General features: G+C 54.9%; 3 protein-coding genes across 7 annotated transcripts in view; 2 read left to right on the top strand and 1 right to left on the bottom strand.

The window, feature by feature from the left end:
* The window catches only part of L3MBTL1 (l(3)mbt-like 1 (Drosophila)), a 31,555-nt gene extending 23,372 nt beyond the window's left edge, over window positions 1-8,183 (top strand). For both annotated transcript variants that reach the window (XM_017835554.1, XM_017835553.1), the window contains exons 19-23: window positions 172-369; window positions 689-735; window positions 1,635-1,792; window positions 2,792-2,854; window positions 3,760-8,183. In XM_017835554.1, the coding sequence (XP_017691043.1) occupies window positions 172-369; window positions 689-735; window positions 1,635-1,792; window positions 2,792-2,854; window positions 3,760-3,894 (601 nt within the window). In that variant the 3' untranslated portion in view covers window positions 3,895-8,183. The remainder of the gene's footprint in view (window positions 1-171; window positions 370-688; window positions 736-1,634; window positions 1,793-2,791; window positions 2,855-3,759) is intronic.
* Window positions 8,184-8,594: 411 nt separating this feature from the next.
* Window positions 8,595-13,928, bottom strand: LOC108507553 (leukocyte immunoglobulin-like receptor subfamily B member 5). Of its 4 annotated transcripts, none has more exons than XM_017835617.1 (7): window positions 13,817-13,895; window positions 12,872-13,138; window positions 10,605-10,787; window positions 10,479-10,514; window positions 10,011-10,280; window positions 9,482-9,763; window positions 8,595-8,848 (listed from the first exon to the last, which is right to left on the bottom strand). In XM_017835617.1, the coding sequence occupies exons 3-7, from the start codon at window positions 10,633-10,635 to the stop codon at window positions 8,646-8,648; spliced, it is 822 nt and encodes a 273-aa protein (XP_017691106.1). In that variant the 5' UTR covers window positions 10,636-10,787; window positions 12,872-13,138; window positions 13,817-13,895; the 3' UTR covers window positions 8,595-8,645. The 4 variants fall into 4 exon arrangements, with proteins under 4 accessions (XP_017691106.1, XP_017691104.1, XP_017691103.1 ...); XM_017835615.1 differs by having other exon boundaries at window positions 12,872-13,400; window positions 13,817-13,887; XM_017835614.1 differs by lacking the exon at window positions 12,872-13,138 and having other exon boundaries at window positions 13,817-13,928.
* Window positions 13,929-13,961: 33 nt separating this feature from the next.
* The window catches only part of LOC108507531 (sacsin-like), a 17,142-nt gene continuing 12,539 nt past the window's right edge, over window positions 13,962-18,564 (top strand). The window contains 8 exon segments of the mRNA XM_017835547.1: window positions 13,962-14,145; window positions 15,251-15,338; window positions 15,526-15,628; window positions 15,921-16,067; window positions 16,437-17,572; window positions 17,575-17,771; window positions 18,013-18,101; window positions 18,366-18,391. Of these exon segments, the coding sequence (XP_017691036.1) occupies window positions 14,123-14,145; window positions 15,251-15,338; window positions 15,526-15,628; window positions 15,921-16,067; window positions 16,437-17,572; window positions 17,575-17,771; window positions 18,013-18,101; window positions 18,366-18,391 (1,809 nt within the window). The 5' untranslated portion in view covers window positions 13,962-14,122.

The following is an 18,564-nucleotide window of genomic DNA, read 5'->3' as shown; positions in this document are numbered from 1 at the left end:
ATCTGGGCACCCAGTGCCCTCACCTCTGGAATTTGGTCAGCACGTTTACTCTGCTTTTCATGATCAGGGCTATGGCAGCCCATGCTTGGGGGCAGAAGGGTGGCTCTGCTGGTTGGTCCCCCTGTGCTGCTCCAAGCTGGGTCCAAAGCTTGTCTCCCTTCTGTTCTCTAGGAAGTGCCCCACACCGGGCTGCGATGGGTCAGGACACGTGACAGGGAGATTCACAGCCCATTACTGCCTCTCAGGGTGCCCGCTGGCAGAGAAGAACCAGGGCAGGCTGAAGGCTGACTTGTCCGACACCGAGGCCTCAACTCGCAAGAGGAACCTGATGGGCTTCTCTCAGCGAAAGAAATCTCGGCACCACGGGAGGTAGGAGCACACCCAGTAAGCCGCATGCAGGGCCCCTGTGCCACCACTACCTGCCATGGGAGGGATACCCCCAGTCAGAGAGGCTCCTTGGCCTTGGGGCAGCACGGTCGCTGGCAGCCGGCCTCGGTCCTTTCAGCTCTGTTGGGCACTTCTCTTGGTTTTTCTTCCCACATTTTCTGTCTTTAGCTGTCAACTCTTTGGGTGAGGGTCCAAGTGGTAATCCCTGCTCCCACTGCTGAGGCATTGCTCTGTGCGGTGTGGAGGAGGGCCCTTGGGCCAGTCCCAGCCCTGTTGGACATCAGTCTTCCTGTCTCTTTAGAGGGAGACCTCCAAAGTACCGGAAGATCCAGCAGGAAGACTTCCAGAGTAAGTGCTGTCTTCTGCCACAGTGTCATTGCAGGGCTGGGAGAGCTGGGGTGGTGGCTGCTGGGGGCAGGTCTCCCTTGGCTAACACAGGTCCGTCCCAGTGAGGGGCTTGTGGTCGACTGCCAGAGTTGATCATCAACAAGGAATGTTCCTGCCTCATACCAGAGCTCTGTTAGCTCCCTCAAGCATGGCTCTTGGATTATGCCTGCGAATCTTTGAGTGATTTAGGGCAGGGAATAAGGATCCTCTCTATGGCAGTGTACTTTCTGCAGTGCTTTGTCCTCTTCAGACAGGGATAATGGGATCCTGTGCCACAAAATTTCAGTGTGGTTGTGAAATGCCAAATTATTGCTGCTGCACAGAAACTGATGCTGAACAGTTTCCTTGGTCTTTAGTTCTGATGTCTGACAGAAGTAGATGCCTGACATTTATCCCAGCCAGTCTCCATTTTACCATGGGCCATCTACCCTAGTGCTAGGGGTGAATGAAAAAGGGCTTTACTTGGGAGCCATCCTTGACTCCTTGGAGCAGAGAGCAAGTGAAAACCTTTGTTAAAAACGTGAAATGAATTGGATTATATGGGAAGGAGTTCTGGTGTGAAATTTGATACATAAACCTAGTTCAGTATAGAAAATGAATGATTGAAGGTGGTGAGAACAGGGCAAAACCAAGCTTGTCTCTAAACTTCTATCCCCAGTCCCACCAAACAGAACACTAGGATACACTGATATCCTAGTAAATCAGGGGACAGCCCATAGCTCTTGATACCTGGACCTATTAGACCATCTGCTGCCACCCATTGGCCCTCCCCTGAGCAAGGTTCTCCCCAAGGCTTGTAGGATATGATGGGATGTTCTCGTCCTTCTACCTCGTATCACATCTTGCATTTTTATCCCCAGCTATTTCTTCAGACAGCATGCACCAGTCTCTCTTCATGTCCGCCCTGTCTGCCCACCCCGATCGCTCCCTGTCTCTGTGCTGGGAGCAGCACTGCAAGCTGCTGCCAGGGGTGGCTGGCATCACAGCAGCCATGGTGGCCAAGTGGACCATTGATGAGGTGAGATGGTTTGGAATTCTTCATGCTGGCCCCTGGTCCTCTGGCATGGCTGGGAGCACCTGCCTAGCTGTTCAGCACTACACCAGATGCTCCAGGCATGCAGGGGCTTCAGTGGTCACTCCTCTGGGCTACTGAGGAGATGGTCCACTGGATACGCTGGTGAGGGGCACAAGCCCTGAGGACAGCTCTTGGGAAGCACATGCAGAACAACCAGGTTCTCACTTGAATATGACACTTCCCCAGGGCAGGCAGGTGGAGACAAATAGCAGTCACTTAATTTAGCACGTTACAATTTTCCAAAGTTTCACCTTTGCCAGGTTAAAAAATTAAAGCTCAGACTCTGCAGATAAGCAGTGCCTGTTTTGTCTGAAAGAGAAATATTTACCTCAGATTCTTCATCATCACCTTCATTCACTTTCTTGAACATTTATGATGGTCCCTCTTAAGGCCTGAGTAGCTGGAGGAGCTCTGGCACCAGGCCCAGCAGCCAGCCCTGCCTGATCTCAGGCACTGGAACAAGCTGCCCAGGGCAGAAGTGGAGTCACCATTCCTCGAAGTGTCCAAAAGCGGTGTGGATGTGGCATCTTGGGGACATGGGTTAGTGGTGGGCTTGGCAGTGCTGGGTTAATGGTTGGACTTGATGATCCCAGAGGGCTTTGCCAATCTTAACAATTCCCTGATTTTCCCATTAGCCCCTGGGCGCCCCTCTCCTTCCCCAACCCCTCAGTGGGAATCCTCTCACTGTGCTGGAGGTGCTTGTTGGAGATGAAACTGCTGAAGCATTTGCTGTTCTGGGGCCAGGGGAGGCCAGTGTCTGTGCCTGGATCCAGGGGTGGGCTCTGGGCATGGGAGGGTGAAGCAATTGCAGCCTTTGTCCCAACAGCCACGTGGCACCTTAGAGGGCACAAAATGCCTCTGTAGCAGTGAGGGTGTGGGCTCAGGGTGCTCTCCAGTCAGAGCCATTGCTCTGTCTTGACATTTTTCTCCATTTACTCCAAGGTGTTTAGCTTTGTTCAGACTCTGACGGGTTGTGAGGACCAAGCCAAGCTCTTCAAGGATGAGGTGAGAAGGGCTGTAGGATGAGAGCAGGTGGCCAAGGACAGCTGTTTGCCAACAGGGCTGGGAGGAATTGGCCAGTGGCCTTCCTGGAGTAGATTGCTGCTGGATGCTGAGGGTGCATCCAGCATGGGGCAGTGATCCCGCCCTGCAGCCCCACTGCTCTCGAGTGTGCAGCTGTCTGGCTGTGCAGATATGGGGCAGGAGGAGAGCTGTGCTGCCCTCTTCTCCCGGCAGGGGGAGGGAGGGCCCCACTGAGATTGGGATGGGGGAATAGGAGGAGGATCGTGCTGCAACCTTAATAACACCATCACCTCCTGAGGGAAGCTGCTTCCTCCTCACCCTTTCATCTTCCCCCATCTGCACCCTCTCACCAGTACAGTGGTTGGGTGGCATTGCTGTTTGTCAACCAGAGTTGATGTTTTTTGACCCCTCTGTGGCTCTGAAACTCAGGGTAAGCTGATGCTGGGCATGCTGGGGACACACACTGTCCCACGGCCTGTTTGTAAATGGCCCCTGTGCTTTAAGGGTGCTCAGGCAGGCAAAGCTGAGCTGGGGGCAGCCTCCAAGTGTGCCAGGACCCGGAGCAGGGAATGGATGTGTGTTTGCCTGATGTCTCTGTGCTGTGCCCTTTGGGCTCCAGTGCAGAATCCCAGCCTGGCTGCAGCGTGAGCTGCTGGGACGGCCCCTGGAAGGGCCTTTCCCCCTGTGCCCTGTTCCTGGGCACACAAGCTCCCAGCTGTGGTTTATCTGGGGCAGTGTGGGAGTGCTGTGGGTGGCCTTTGTCCGGCTCTCTGGGCTCACCTGTAAGTGGGACTGTGCAGATTCTCAGGTCGTGCTTGTGCTGGCTGTCCCTAGGAATGCCAGCCTGGATTTTTGGTGAGTGCCTTTGTTCCTGCTCTCCTCCCCAGATGATCGATGGTGAGGCGTTCCTCTTGCTGACGCAGGCTGACATAGTCAAGATTATGAGTGTCAAGCTGGGCCCAGCACTCAAGATCTACAATGCCATCCTCATGTTCAAGAACGCTGATGACACCTTAAAGTGACTTTTCTTGGCCCGATCAGGACCCTCCCTCAGCATTGGTGCTGCCAAACTGTCTGGTCAGGACAGAGATCCCCCCAACCAACCACAGCTTGTCATGTCCTGCTCATGTCCTTTCAGATGCCACACCTCTGCTCTCTCACCACTCCCTCTCCCATCTTCTTCCCTCCACACTGCCCTTTTCTTCCAGTGCTGGGTACAGGCTGACCCCAGGCCTCGGAGGTGGCTGCAGGGATGGAGGGTGGCCTATCTGAGCACCACAGATGCCCCCATGTCCTGCTGTGACTGCACTGGTTCAGAAAGTGTTGAGGGATGAGGGACCACTGTGGAGGGTGGGGACTGAAACCACTACTCCACTCACCCAGACGTGGGAAGGGACTGACTGCCTGCATCTGTGCTCGCAACCATTGAGGGGCTGTTCTTGCCTTTGCTCAGCAGCTGAGAGAGATTTGGGTTTTTTCCCTTACTATGATCCTGTGGCAGGGCTTGTGCTGACACCATTCCCAAGGGACACTCCCAAGGAGCTTCTCCTCATTTTGCCTTTTTTTCTGAATTCTTTTGACTTTTTAAGCCCAGGTGATGACTTTGCTTTGCCCCTTTGCTGCACTGGAAACCAGCGGCCACCTCTTGCCCCTTCAGGAATCAGGTGTCCTGGCTGCTGCTCTGCCCACGACCAGCACCTGTGCTCTGTTCCTCTCTCCTGTAATGCAGCAGCCTTAGGGCCCTGCAGGGCCAGGGCTGGCTGGGGGCAGAACAGGCTCTGTTTCTTCTTGAGCTTCAGACTGTTTTGTCCAGCACTTCTCCAGGAGAAAGGATGCCTGGATAACTTGTTCCCCTCACAGCAATTAAAGAATCCTCTGCAAAGGAGAGTTGGGCCCTCTTTGGTCCATGTATTAGGAACAAGGTGCTCTAGAGTGGAGGCAGCTGCAAAGGACAAGATGCATCCATTGCTCCATAGACAGATCCACAGTCACCTCTGAAGGTGTTCCTGAGTTGGCTGACTCAATCCTGCCAAACTGCCTTCTCCCCATTTTTTACCCTCACAAGGCACCCAGGTTTTGCTGTCTGAAGAGCTGGATCCTCTGCTGTCCCTGGATCCCTTACATGCAGAGCTAAAAGAAACACAGCACTTAACTGGTTTGTTTCTGTCCTTTTTGGAACGTAGCACCTTTTCAACAAGGCTACAGGCACTTTGGGAATGTTCATGTAGTGCTGTCCCTTGTAATGGAAGAGAGACCAAGAGTGCTAGGGCTGCAAAGCCAGGAAAGCCAACATGCCTGGGGGTCCTCAGAGAGTCCCTGTGCCTCCTGGCAGCACCCATGCTGCTCTCCATGATCCATCATCCTGTGTGTGCCTACTGTGGGAACCGGTGGAGCAGTGCAGTGCTGGAGCAGTGCAGTGCTACCTGCCCACAGGCTCTCCATAGTCTGCAGCAATGTGATCCCAGTCCCATGTTCACTTTCTTTTCCATTCCTAAGAATGACATATCAGTAGCAAAACAATCTCCCCCTTTCCCAGTGCTCAAAGACAGGGATGAAGAGATGTGAGCAAGTGTACCAGCAAGATGTCCTGGAGCAGCACTGCCTTGAGAGCCGCTGTCACCCCTGGGTCAACCTGTTCAAGAGTTCCAATGGAAATGTAGCATTTTGACTCTGTTTTATTGAATATTTGGGGTCACACTTGACCTGCTCTTGAAACGTCTGCCACTTGCTCTTCACGCAGGACTTGCAACTGGTCCATGTCTTTGTTTTGTCAAGGCTTGGGTTTGATTTAGGCAGCTTTCCCTCTCTTTTCCCTGTGGTCGGCTGGGGGGGATCTTTCCATCTCTTCAAGCACTGCAGTGTGGCAAGCTGTGGAGAGAGGGAGTGGTAAGGAACAGCTGTGCCCCTGGTTCCCACAGTCGCTCCCCACAACACCCTTTGTCTGCAGTAATGGTCCTTAAGGTGGTCTCTTCATTTGATGGAGAGTCTCTTTCTAGGCCACTGTGGGCTGGGGAAGAAGAGGAGGAGCCCTGGGACCTTCAGCTGTGAGACTGCAAATGATGCTGAGACCTCTCCAGATGTGATCAGGCACAAAAAGGCACTGGACATGGCTATTGAGTTTAGAAGGAGATGTCTTATGAATGCATCCTGTTTTCATCTTCTCCATTCCCATGTGTGAAGTTATTCCTTCTGTTGGGGAAGGGACTAAGCACCATCCTAGGGTGCTGGAGAGGAGCTGCTACCCAGGCATCAGATCTGAAACTAGTGTGAAGGATGAAGAACCTTGTGTCTCACAGGGCTGCCTGGGAGAGCAGAGGTGGTGGGAAGCTTAGAAGGTCCTGATGAAGGGGAATAGGAGGCATGAGCCAAGCCCTGGCTGGACCACAAGTCTGGGTACAACCAATACCACTGGCTCTTGCTCTGCTGTCGGGTGCAATCAAGCCATGCTCTGCCTGGGCCCCAGCAAAACAGGCAGAGCTGCATCTCCACACTGTGCCAGCCATGGCACTGCCTGACCTGGGCTCGAGATCAGAACACAAACTGAACAGGACTGCCAGGGTGCTGCCCCTTGGCTGGGGGGTCTGGCTGCACAGCTGGAGCCCAGGTCTCCACTGGGTCTGAGCTCTGCACAGGAAGCAGCTGTCAGGAACACCAGCTCCACAAGAAGGGTGATGAGAGATCTGAGAGTCTGTGTCACACACCTGCAGAATTGAGCATCACTTCATCAGCCTCTCAGGCTCACTCAGCCATTGGGGTACAAAGCTGCTGGATTCATCTGGGTGAGGGAGTTACAGAGTTTGTAGGTGGTCAAGGGCTATTTACTGTTAAAACTTATAACCTCCTCGGGTCCTTTAAAACTAAACCCAAAGGATCGTGTGTGTACATGTGGATGGGTGTTTGTGGGAGTACCATAACACCATTCCCCTGCTGTTGGTGTGTCACTCTTTCAGGGTGGTCTCTGTGGCTGTGAAGGCAGCAGATGCCTGTCACGGGATCTCAGGTGATGTGTCCTTCATGAGCAGTTGTCCCTGGTCCAGCAAGGAAGCCAGAAGAAGGAAGGTTTGCTGTACCGCTGGCCTTGGCAAGTCCTCCATCCTCACAGAGCATTGAGTGGGAGTCCCCTATCAGGAACCATCAAGGACAGCTGTGACCAAGGCAGAAGCACCAAAGTTTTTTGTCCTTACCCTGTTGCCAGACCAGATTGCTCACAGGGATGTTCACTGCTGTGTCACTAAGAAGCCAGAGAGGAAAGTGGGGCTGGGTCTGGCCCACAAGTTCCTCTCTAGGACCTTTCTGAGAGATGTGACTGCAGCCAAAATTTCTAAGTCAATGAAGAGTTTTTGAAGTCAAATGTTTTTTTGACTGGAGGCCCTCAAGCCTGTGTTTCTGCCATTCCTGCCCCTGCAACTGGTGTTGGTGGGGCTTAGCTGGAGCCATGGGAGAGGTCCCACCAAATGCACCAGCCTCAGGCATGGGGTGTCTTCTGAGGGGGCTGATCTAGGGCTGACTCTGGGTGCATGGGAGCAGTTGGAGCGTCTTGGAAAGGTGTTTCTCCCTCCTCATGAAAACGGGCAGCATTGGGACACTGTGAGCCAAGGTCTCTGTTTCCATGAGAGCAGCCAGCCTGAAGCTCAGTAGGCTGAAGCTTTGTGCCTGCCCTGCCAGAGCACGGTTGCCCACCCCTGCCTTCCTCTGCTGATTTCCATGGCGATCACTAGCACTTTTAGAAAAGAAAAAACCCCTCCAAATTGTCCAGGAGGGTCGAGGGCTTAGGGCAGCTGCTGTCTGCAGAGGCACATCTGGGGCCATGAGTGCAGTGAGGGCATTGGAGAAGAGGAGGGAGCTGAGAGAGGGATGTGACTTGGCCAGTCCTGTTCCTCACTCCTCAGCCTCCAGGAGAGAACTCCTCAGGTGCACAGAGGGAAAGACAAGAGGGCTGTAGCCAGGCTCCCTTCTTCCAGTCCCGACTTTCCCTCGGGGGCCTGAGCCTTCCTTGTCCTTGAAGGGAAAAATGGGGAGCATATTGTGGAAAGAGTGTGATTATGATAACAAAAGCTTTTTGCACTTTCATTCATTTTGCACTCTTTTTTAATTTCTTTTTTTCTGCGTTTTTGATATCGGCGCCTCCTTTTCATAACAAAAATCCTTTTGTTGTAGCCAGTGCAGCTATTCCAGAACTGTGTGTCCTGAGCGTACAGAGTTTTAAAGGCCCTATATATATAAATTTATAGTGGTGCAAAAGTAAATTTATATATGTAGATGAGGATGTGATGTGTTTTGTCAGTGTTTTAAAATAATAAACGAATGTAAGAAATGGAGGCCTCTGCAGTGGGAGCAGTCACTGCGTCACAAGAGTGGTCACTGTGCTCACGAGCGTGGTCACTGTACCATGGCAGTGGTCACTGTGCCACAGGAGTGGTCACTGCGCAGAAGCGGTCACTGAGTGGCCAGGGTGGTCATTGTGTGGCAGGAGACACCAGTGGAGTGGTCACTGTGCAGACAGAGGGGGTCAGCGCAGAGGGAGAGGTCAGTGCAGCGGTCACTACAGGACGGGAATGGTCACTGCGCGTGGGAGCGCAGACCCCGCCCCCAGCACAAGCCCCGCCCCTTCACAGACATTGGTCCCGCCCACTCCCGAAGCCCCGCCCTTCTGCGTGTTCCGCCGGGTACCCCCCCCCTCGCCCGTCCGGCGGGGACCCCCGAGCGGACAGGGACAGGCACAGCGACAGGGACAAGGGACGGGGGCAGGGACAGAGACAGCGACAGGAACGGTTTATTTATCCCACCGCGAGGCGCGGGAAGGGAATCCCGGTGTTCCCACACTGGTCGCAGTCAGGGGAGCGCTGCCTGCGGGGAGAGGGTGGGCCCTCCCGCCCCGGCAGCAGCGGCCTCGCGTGGCTTCAGCCGTAATGAGCCCCAGCAGGACCAGCAGCCCGGCCCCCAGCGCCAGGCGCACTGCGTTGCACAACGTGTAATCTGCAGGGGACAGGAAAGGACGGTCACTGGGAGCCCCTGGGAGGAGTCCCCCAGGAGATCCCAGACCAAAGGTATCCTCCAAGGGGATTCACAGGGCAGTGAGGGAAAAGAGACACAAGGATAAGGGGACACACTGGGGAGTTCCTGGGCTAAAGAGAGATAAAGAGAAGTTCACAGGGAGCAAAGGGAGCCCCATGGGCTCCTGTCAGCTTCACCTCCCACATCCCTGTCTCCTGGAACACCCTCTACTCATAGCCTCTCACCTGTCACCCCACCCATTGGCACCAAAGGAACATTGAGGTGGCCCTCAGTTGCTCCTGCCAGCCAGACGGTGCCACTGAGCTATGACAAGACATATGATTGTCCATGGGGCTGGTAGGTGCAGGGACAGTGTCCCCTGACTCTTACCCCCAACTGTCAGCCTAGTGACCTTGTGTCTATAGGGTCTGTAGGTCATCTGTAGGGTCTCTGGGAGTTGGCCAGGCTCAAACAGCTGAAGGAAGCTGAAATCCTCTGCTCAGATCCCTCTTACAGCTGCTTTCCTCCCTTAAATCCTCTTTTGTAGTTCCCCCAGGATGTGACGGATTGCAAGGAGGAAGAGAAGAGTAGGATGTGGCTGGGGGGATGTCTCACCTCTCACCACCAAATCCAGGGTCTTGCTGACAGCAGACCATTCTATCGAAGCATTCTTGGTGAAACACTGGCAGCTGTAGCGGCCCCCCTCACCTTCCTGCACATGGGAGAAGTTGTAGTCATCTTGTTCCCTTGAGAGTACTTGGGCTCGGATCTGGCCCTCCAGGTACAGGAAACAGCCAGTACTGCGGTGTGGGGGGGTGCAACGGAATATCACATGAGTTCCTGCAGTCACCTCACGCCCAGGCAGGACAGAGAGGTCAGGTCCAGGGAGGCGGATCCCTGGGGGGACAGGAGAGGGCTTGAGAAGACATACAGGGCTTTGACATGGTGCCAGGAGCCATCAAGATCTCCATAAACCCATCAAAAGGCTTAGATGAAGGTGCAGATGGTCCCCACCTCTCCAAGCCAGGGAAGAAGAGAAATCCCCTGCCCATCATATGGATAGGGAAGCCAAGTGTCTGCATGCATCCCAGTCTGCACATAGGGCATGTGACCCCGCAAGAAGGGGTAACAGCACATCTCTCACCTGTCACCACGACATCCAGGTCATCGCTGCGAGCCAGCACAGTGCCTCCCTCCAGGTAATGGCAGTTGTAGGTACCTGTGTCCTTGTAGGTGGCATTAGAGATGGAGAACTCGGCCCTGCTGCCACTCTGCTTGAGGGTACGGAGCTGGTGGCCATCCTTGTACAGCATGAAGTTCCCATTGCCATGCTGGCAGCTGCAGCAGATGGTGGTGGAGCCTCCTGGTGGGATCACCCCAGGTGGCTTCAGGAAGATGGAGATTGTTGGAGCACCTGCACAGGGAGAGAGAGATGCTGCCAGACAGACAGGGAGCCCCCAGCAGCTGTCCTGACATGAGCCTGGGGCTGCCTCTGGGCACAGTCTCCACACAAGGGTGAGTTTTGTTCCATGGGGCTGCAGAACTGCCCTAGGAGATGGGTGGGGACCAGAGATGAGTCCAAACTCCCCAACTACCTCCTCAAGATACTTACTTGGTGTAGCCTTGCTCTGTGCCACCAGCCAAGCACCTGCAAGAGAAGCAGCTGTGTAACATCTATGTGAAGTCTCTGGATGCCTCCTGCCACCCTCTGGGAGCCTGCACAGCCTCTGGCACTCACCGAAGGCCAACACATGGGTCACAGGCAGCATTGTATTCCTCTTGGCTCTCTCAGTACTCAACTCAGCAGGGCTTCTTCAGAGGAAGGCGCTGGCTAGGAGGCACTGAGCAGCTGGGTGGCTTCTTGTGGGTCCTGATATGACCTCGTCGCCACAACCCACCTTCTGTCGCACGGCTTGGGTTTCTGCAAACACAAATGCAGGGCTGGGATGGTTGAACTGGAACCACAATGTCCTAGTCACATGCCTGGGTCTGGGCCCCCGTGATGACTTGGTCTTAGGATCCTGCAGACCCTGGGAGAAAAGCCCTCAGGACTTTTTGTTTCTCTTTCTTAGTTCCGGTCACTTGGTGGGGAAATGTCTTCCTTCTGCCTTGTGAAATAGGGAGTTGTTTTGCAACTGCAAAACCACAGGCTTGGTGGCTCAACAGAATGGAATAGGACGGGAGGAACTTAGCTTCCCTTTTGGCCTTCTCAAGGGATGATTTTTCCCCTGGCCTGCAGTGTCTGTCATTGGAGGAGGGATAGCAATACCTCCAACCTGTAGGTCTGGATGCACCTTTCAGGAATGGTCTCAATCCCCATCCACCCAGGCTTCCTCATTCCCGCACTGGAGCAATGGAACATCCTTACTCCACTTGGCTGCTCCCTTCCACCCCTCCTGAAGCCAGACTTCCAGCCTCAGCTGCATCTTGACTGGGCTGGCCAGGCATGTAGACAGAGCTCTCTTTGGCTATAATGTACGTCTGATTAAACAGGGGAAGTCACATCTCCAGGTGATGTGGGAGCAGGGAATGGATGGATTGTGGCACTGGAGTTGTGTGGGACACGTGGCAGCTTTTCCAGTGGTCCTGCTCTGAAGGCTGCAGCGTCTGTAGCTCCCTGTCCTCCTGTGAGCTGTGGGCAGCATGTCCTGCTCCCTCTTGTGTGTGCAACCTCTGCCACAGTTGGCCACAGCAGGAAAAGTCGGGAGGACTCCAGGCTGGGCAGCTGGGGTTTATATGGGTGTAACCCAGAGGGGAAAGGCAAAGTGGCCGCTGGACTTCTCCAGAACCCCTGTGGTCCCTCCTAGACTCTCTCCACCCTTTGCTTTCTTCCCCCTTCAGCCCTTTCGGTCTCCCTTGGAGATATCATGGACTAGGAGAAGTTTGGGCAGTAGGGTGCCCTATGGCCTCCTCCTGTTCTGGGCACCTCCTCTGGCCCCGTCTCCTGACTAACCCCCTTTTGCCTCCCCCAGGCTCGACTGATTCTTGGCACCTCCTTGGAGAGCCTCCCTTCAGGCCCATTCACCTCCACAGCCTCCACTGGCCACAACAAACTGCTCTGGTCTTACCAGAGCCCAGAGGAGAATGACCTCTGGCCCACCCTGCAGGCTCTGCCCTGGCTCTCTCCATCCAGGATGGAGTTGGTGGCATTGCCATGGGGCTCATCCATGGGCATATTGGACTCCTTGTGCCCTTCTGGAGAGGGGAACATCCCTTGGCTGAAGACCAGCCTCTGGGTGCACATTCAGGGCATGGGATTGAAATAGAAAATGAAATAAAATATTAGCTATTTAGCTATGTAGGTGTGACTTTGCAAAATGTAAAACTGCTTAAAAGTTTCTGCCCAAACTGTGGGCAATTAAGATAAAATAGCTTAGAGAATAGGGAAGGCTTTTTAGCACACAGAGAGGGGTGGGGAACCTGAAACTGCTTGAAATGATAAAACTTTATGTAACTACTCTATAATGGTAAGAATAGGAGGTAAAACTAAGTGTCTGTTTAGATAAGGCAGACTGCAAAAAGAGTGTGTGTATAGATAATTTTAAACTTGCTACTTTCAAACTGTATAAAAAGCTATGGTATTTCTTGGCTCAGTGGAGTGCACTGGGGAGAACATCTGCCCCTTTGCATTCCCCGGCCGTAATAAAAGTGCTTTTCAGATTGTTCAAAGGTTTCTTTGAATCAGGACCATGGAAAGGGCTTCCCCCTCTGTTACCACTGTTAGAAGTTACTGCATCCAGCAGCCCGAGGAAGACGAGGCTGCCACAGCTCCAAGCCCCCAGGTCCAACCAATTGTGGAGTCATCATAGGACACATAGGGATACACACAGCCAACCTCACAAATCCATACAGGCACACACCCCCTCACACAAACAGCACCAACAGCCTCATCCCGCTGAGCAAGATGTGGCCCTTATTCTTCCCCTTGAGGCACATTTGAGCTTAAATATAAAAGGCTTTAATGAACAATGTATTGTTCGAGTCCTACTACCATGAAGCACCTACCTGCACACCACTGCAGTCAGGAGCAAGGGGACAGAAGGAAGAGCTGAGGAGGTTTCCCTTGAGACGTGTCCCCCTGAAATCTGTCCTACACTCCCCCTAAAGCAGCATGTCCTACAGGTTACTTTTTCACACATTCCAAGTGGTTTCCATGTCTTTATGGTCTTCGTACAACCTGTGGTCTGCAGTCCAAATAGCCTCAATGTGGTCTCCTTGGGGTTCTTGTGTGGCCTGTGCAATCAGTGTGATGTCCTGTGGTCCTCACGTAGTCTGTAATAGTCCATAGGGCCTAAATTGGTCTTATGTGATCTGTACAGTGCAAGTGATCTCCGTATGGTCCCCATGATCCATTTGATATGGCTCCTTCATCCAGGACAGTTGAGATGATTCTGAACACCTGTCATAGGCAGGAGACCAGAAACTGGGTCTCCCTGGGGTCCCTCTCCCTTCTGGCCTTGTCCTGAACACTGATGTCCCCCAAGGAACCTGTGGACACTCACTGGTGTGCTGCCCTGCTGGAGCAGCCAACACCCTTTAGTGGGACGGTAAGTGACAGAAAGATGAATGGATGGATGGATGGATGGAGAGGGTCTGTGAAACCCTGGTCTGAGATAGTTGCCCTCCACAATCACACAGCCTCTTCCTATATCTTCCTGGATGAATGTCTGGCTCCCACATGTGGCCCTCAGGTATGTCTTGGTTCCTCCACACCCTTAACATATGTATTGTCCCTCAGTTCTCACCTGGACACATGTCCTGGTCCTATCTCACCTTAGAAACCCCCGTGAATGGCCAGTTCTGTGCCCAGCGGAGTCCATGACTTGGATCATTGCTGGCCCTCAGGCCCTCATCAGGCCCTCTGTCCCTGACTGCCCCAGGCTCAGGGACTCTGCAGGACAGGGACCGCCCACGTCTTTCATTCCCCAGTGCCAATGCCCCTAGAGATACCTTTCTCAGTGCCCTCCATGTCCTCAGCTCCTCCCATTCCTTCCATCCCCGGCTGTGTATGCAGCGGGGAATCGAAACTGTTGAGCCGGGAATCGAAACTGTTGAGCCGGGAGGCGGGGCCAGTGCCAGGGAGCGAGAGGCGGACCGGGACAGTGCATATACGGCAGCGGCACCGGGACGGTGAATATACGGCAGCGGCACCGGGCACTGGCACCAGGCAGAGGCACCGGGCAGCGGCACCGGGACAATGGATATACGGCAGCGGCACCGGGCACTGGCACCGGGCAGTGGCACCGGGCGTCCCTCATGGTCCTCAGGCAGCCAAAGGCGTGAGTCAGTCTGGGGCTTGTCACTGAGGTTTCACTGGGCGCTTGTGGGGGGACACAGGGAGTGGCTGAAGGGTGACTGAGGGAGGTGGGGACTGCGAGGGTCAGGGCTTGCAGGGAGGGAGTTTCCGGGTTGCCGAATGTCTTGATTTTGGCTGGGATAGAGTTAATTTTCTTCCCAGAAGCTGGTCCATCACTGTGCTTGGGATTTGGCAGGAGAACAACGTTGGTAACACACATGCTGGAATTGGTGTTCAGTTGTGCTTACTCCAAGTCAAGGACTTTTCAGTGTCCTATGCTCTGCCACTGAGGGGGGAGCATGGCCAGGAGAGCCAACCCGAACTGGCCTGAGGGAAGTTCTGTACCACAAAACCTCCTGCCCAGTGTAGAAACAGAGTGGTAGTGGTGGGGTGTCCGGGAGCCACTGGTCACTGCTGGGGGACTGGCTGGGCATGGATCAGAGGTGTGGTGAGTGACTGTTGGGCATTACTGGTTTATCTTGGGTTTTGTTTCTCTCTCTCCTCTTTTCATTACTATTAGTAGTAGCAGTAATATCAGTGTACTTAGTTTTATTTCAGTTATTAAATTGTTCTTATGTCAACCCACAGGTTTTAGCTTTTCCTGATTCTCCTCCCTATCCCACTGGGAGCAGCGAGCGGCTGCTTGGGACTGAGTTCCCAGCTGGGATTAAGCCATGACAGTTTTCTTAGTGCCCAACCAGTTTGGGTTGGCTCTTCTGGCCATGCTCCCCCCTCGCTGGCAGAGCATGGGACACTGAAAAGTCCTTGACTTGGAATAAGCATGACTGAACACCAGTTCCAGCATCAGTGTGTTACCAGCATTGCTCTCCTGCCAAATCCCAAACACAGTGCTGGGAAGAAAATTAACTCTATCCCAGCCAAAACCAGGACATTGGAGCATTCCAGGAAGAGGTGGGGACCCTGGGAAAGTGTGGGTGTAATCCTTGGAGGTGGTTGTTTCAGAGAGTCCTGGGAAAAGATGGGGTCCTTGACTCCAAGGAAGGGGACATCTGGGGGATTCAAGGAGGACATAGAGTCCTGGTTACGCACCCTCCCCCACACTCTTTCCCCTTCTCTCTGCTTTACAGGGAGACTTTCTGCCAGCGGGCACCCGTCTTCCTTGATTACCTGCACAGCATCCTGCAGAAGTACCCAGATGGGGGGCAAATCCTCAAGGTGAGACTCCCAGGGAACCCACCTATCCAGACTCTCCTGCCCAGCTGGGCAGACCAACCCAGGCAGTGGGGGGTTGGTCCTTGCCCAGCACCAGCTCCAGGACCTTGGTTCCCAGCTAGAGAAGGTCGGTGCTTTTCTTATGGGCCTGGGACAGCCCAGGTGACCATGCACTCATTCTTAATTCCAGGAGCTGGTGCAGAATGCGGATGATGCTGGCGCTAAAGAGGTCGTGTTTGTGTCCGATGAGCGGGAATTCAACATCAACGGAGGGGGACTGGAGGGCACCCAGGGTGAGAGGTGCTATGGGCACTGGGACAGACCGGATGAAGCACTGGGGTGGCACTGGCTGATGCTGGGATGGACTGGGTGATATTGGTGAAGAATTGAAGAATGATTAGGGAACTGGGGGAACTGGAGCTGATGAGGGGTTTTGGGATGTTCTGAGGTCACTGAAGGGTACTGGGAAGACTCAGTGGTACTGAGGAGCGTTTCTTGGGACTGAGATTGTGGGAACACTGAGTCTGGGTCACAGAGCCCCCTACATGTCCCAGTTCTCCCCTAACTCATGGTCCTGGTCACCAGGCCCAGCTCTCCTGACCTACAATGATGCTGTGATGTCACCTCAGGACTGGACAGGGATTCAGCGCCCAGGGGTGTCGCACAAGCGGGAGGATCCCCACACTGTGGGGCGCTTCGGCTTGGGCTTCACTTCTGTCTATCACCTCACTGGTGAGTAGCACCGGAAACCTCAACTGTGATTGAACTGGGGACATGGGTTTTACTGGAGGTTCTGAACTATAGGAGCGGGGGAGAACTGGGGGGCAGTGAGGTATGCAAAATGGAGGGCAGTGTGAAGTGAGGAAATCTGAAGCACCAGGAGGCTGAAGGGAGGCTAGGTGGCAGTGGAGGGCAGAGCAACAGCAGAAAACGGAGGGGAGCTGATGAATTGGGATTAGGCTTTGGATCATGGGAAGCACTGTGGAGATGAACTTGAGAGTATTGGATGGGCCTTTGGGTTACTGATAGGTTAGGATGATCTGGGGAGGTAGTGGTGTCCATGCCATCCCTGTGAAGGCCTCATGGTTCTCATGTCTCCAGACCTGCCAGGTGTGTTGAGCCCCCCATACTTGGGGGTGCTGGACCCCGAATGCCAGGTGCTACCAGGTGCTGGCAAGCGCTGGGACATCTCTGCAGCTCAGCACTTTCCCGGCCTTTTCGAGCCCTTCTGGACTGGACTGGAAGCTGTGGGACAACACCGTGCCTCTCCCCAGGGCACCCTCTTCCGCTTTCCCCTTCGCCGGCAACCTTCAGAAATCGCTGCAGGGGTCTCCGATCCTGAGCGCATTTGCAGCCTCATCCAGACATTCCTCACTGATGGCCCTCTTGCCCTCCTCTTCCTCCACCATGTCCGCCGTGTGGCCCTGCACCGTGTGGCCCCTGATGGGGTCCAGACACTCATGGGGACTCTTGTGGCATCCCCTCAGCCTCTCCCTGTCCCAGTGCCATCAGGGGATGAGGGGCTGAGTCTGGCGTGGTGCCTGGTGGCCTTGCATGGGAATGGGGTGGATGACGTGAGCGAGTGGCTGGTAGCCACAGGCAGGGCCACAGAGGGGCCAGTCATGGCACTGGGCACAGGGCTAGGGTGCTGCCCAGAGCTGAGCCTGGCACACCCCCTCTGTGGGCCCTGCCAAGGGCGGCTCTGCTGCTTCCTGCCCCTGCCAGCCACTGACTAGATGGCCACGAGGCTGCCCGTCCATGTCAGTGCTCCCTTCGCCCTCTCTGATGACCGCCGCCACCTCCGCTGGCCTGAGCAGGGTGAGAAGGGTGAGGAAGATGCCTGCTGGAACGCCCTGTTGCTGCTTGACCTCCTGCCCCGGGTCTACAGCCACTTGACCGCTGTGGCCATGGCTCTGCCTGGCGCAGATGTCTACAGCATCTGGCCAGACCCCGACTGCATGCCAAGCTCTGACCGGATCTGCAGCCTGGTGACCCGTGTCTGCCAGGAATTGGCAGCTGCCCCTCTCCTGGTGCCAGCTGCAGAGGGAGTGGCAGGGCATCTGCGGGCGCCTGAGGCTGTGCTGCTGCCGGAGGCTGTGGGGGACATGGCTGCACAGAAGGCAGTCCGGGCCTTGCTGGTGGCAGCTGGGGAGCCGTTGGCTGAGGTCCCAGCCCACGTGTGGAGGGCGCTGGCTTTGGCGATGCTGAAGGGCATGCGGGAGGCCGCAGCGGGACATGCATGCGGGAGGTGCTGCGACGCCATGGGGCCATCGACCTCTCAGCTGCCGACTGTCTCTCCCTGCTGCATTACGTGGCCGGGGATGGGTGCCATGCTGAGCTCCGGGGTCTCCCCCTCCTGCCTCGCGCTGATGGGACCTTCGTGGCCTTTGGAACTGCATCAACCATTGTCTACGTGGACACATCCGACTGCCCCAGGTAAGCCCTCAGCCCCTGGCAGCCCCATTCCCTGTGGAGCGGACAGGAGAACTAGTTGCCCAGAGGTGCAGCTCCCACTCTTGAACTGGAAAGGGCGACCACAGCTGAACCTGGACATTTGGGATCCTCACTGCCCTCTTCTCACCTGGTGTCACCAAGTGGGAGCTGAAGCAGGTGTCTAGGAAGCTACCTGCCCCCCATTACCCCTCTAGTCCCCCAGCACCACTCTTTGTCCCCACAGGGAGCTCCTGCCTGGCCTGATGGGGTCCTTCCTGCCTTCAGACCTGGAGCTGGGCTTGGACAGCCTCCTGCGAGGCATTGCCAAGACAGGTAAGAGGGGGGGGGCCCTGGACTATCTTCGGTCCCCTGGTTGCCGTCTAAACACCAACACCCTCGTATAGCCTGGGGCTCCTCTGCAGCCCCAATATCTCCCTGTATCTCCCTGTGTCTCTGGGGACTCCACTGTCCTTGCTGTTCTTCCCACATTCCCCTGTCCCCCCTGTGCTCCCTTGGATTCTGGGTGTCTTTGTGTTCCTCATCTGAAGACCAGTGCCCCCTAATACTGGTCCCCCTAACACCTCTTTTCCTTCTCAGATCTCCTTTATCTCCACCAGTCTGGGGTTTTACTGTCCTCCTATTCAGGGTATCCACTATCCCTCCAGAACCCAGTTCCTCCCATCTCCAGTATGGGGGACCACCCATCCCCTGCAGATCTCAGGCTCTTTCCCCCACATCCTGGGTCCCCCTCTCAGGTCCCAGGTCCCATGTGCTTCTAGTCCAGCCTCTGCCTCTT

This window comes from Lepidothrix coronata, unplaced genomic scaffold (genome assembly GCF_001604755.1).
Source record: "Lepidothrix coronata isolate B3197 unplaced genomic scaffold, Lepidothrix_coronata-1.0 Scaffold260, whole genome shotgun sequence".
NCBI classification, from domain to species: Eukaryota; Metazoa; Chordata; class Aves; order Passeriformes; family Pipridae; genus Lepidothrix; species Lepidothrix coronata.
The sequence above is the reverse complement of the archived record's forward strand: the minus strand, read 5'-3'. Positions and strand labels throughout refer to the sequence as shown.

Excerpts from the sequence above, each read along its gene's own strand:
- LOC108507553 (XM_017835614.1), bottom strand. The coding sequence starts at position 10,635 with ATGCTGCCTGTGACCCATGTGTTGGCCTTCG. Across the intron at positions 9,764-10,010 it reads CCTGGATGTCGTGGTGACAG|GGATCCGCCTCCCTGGACCT; the intron begins GTGAGAGATGTG and ends CTGTCCCCCCAG. Across the intron at positions 8,849-9,481 it reads CCTGGATTTGGTGGTGAGAG|ATTACACGTTGTGCAACGCA; the intron begins GTGAGACATCCC and ends TGTCCCCTGCAG.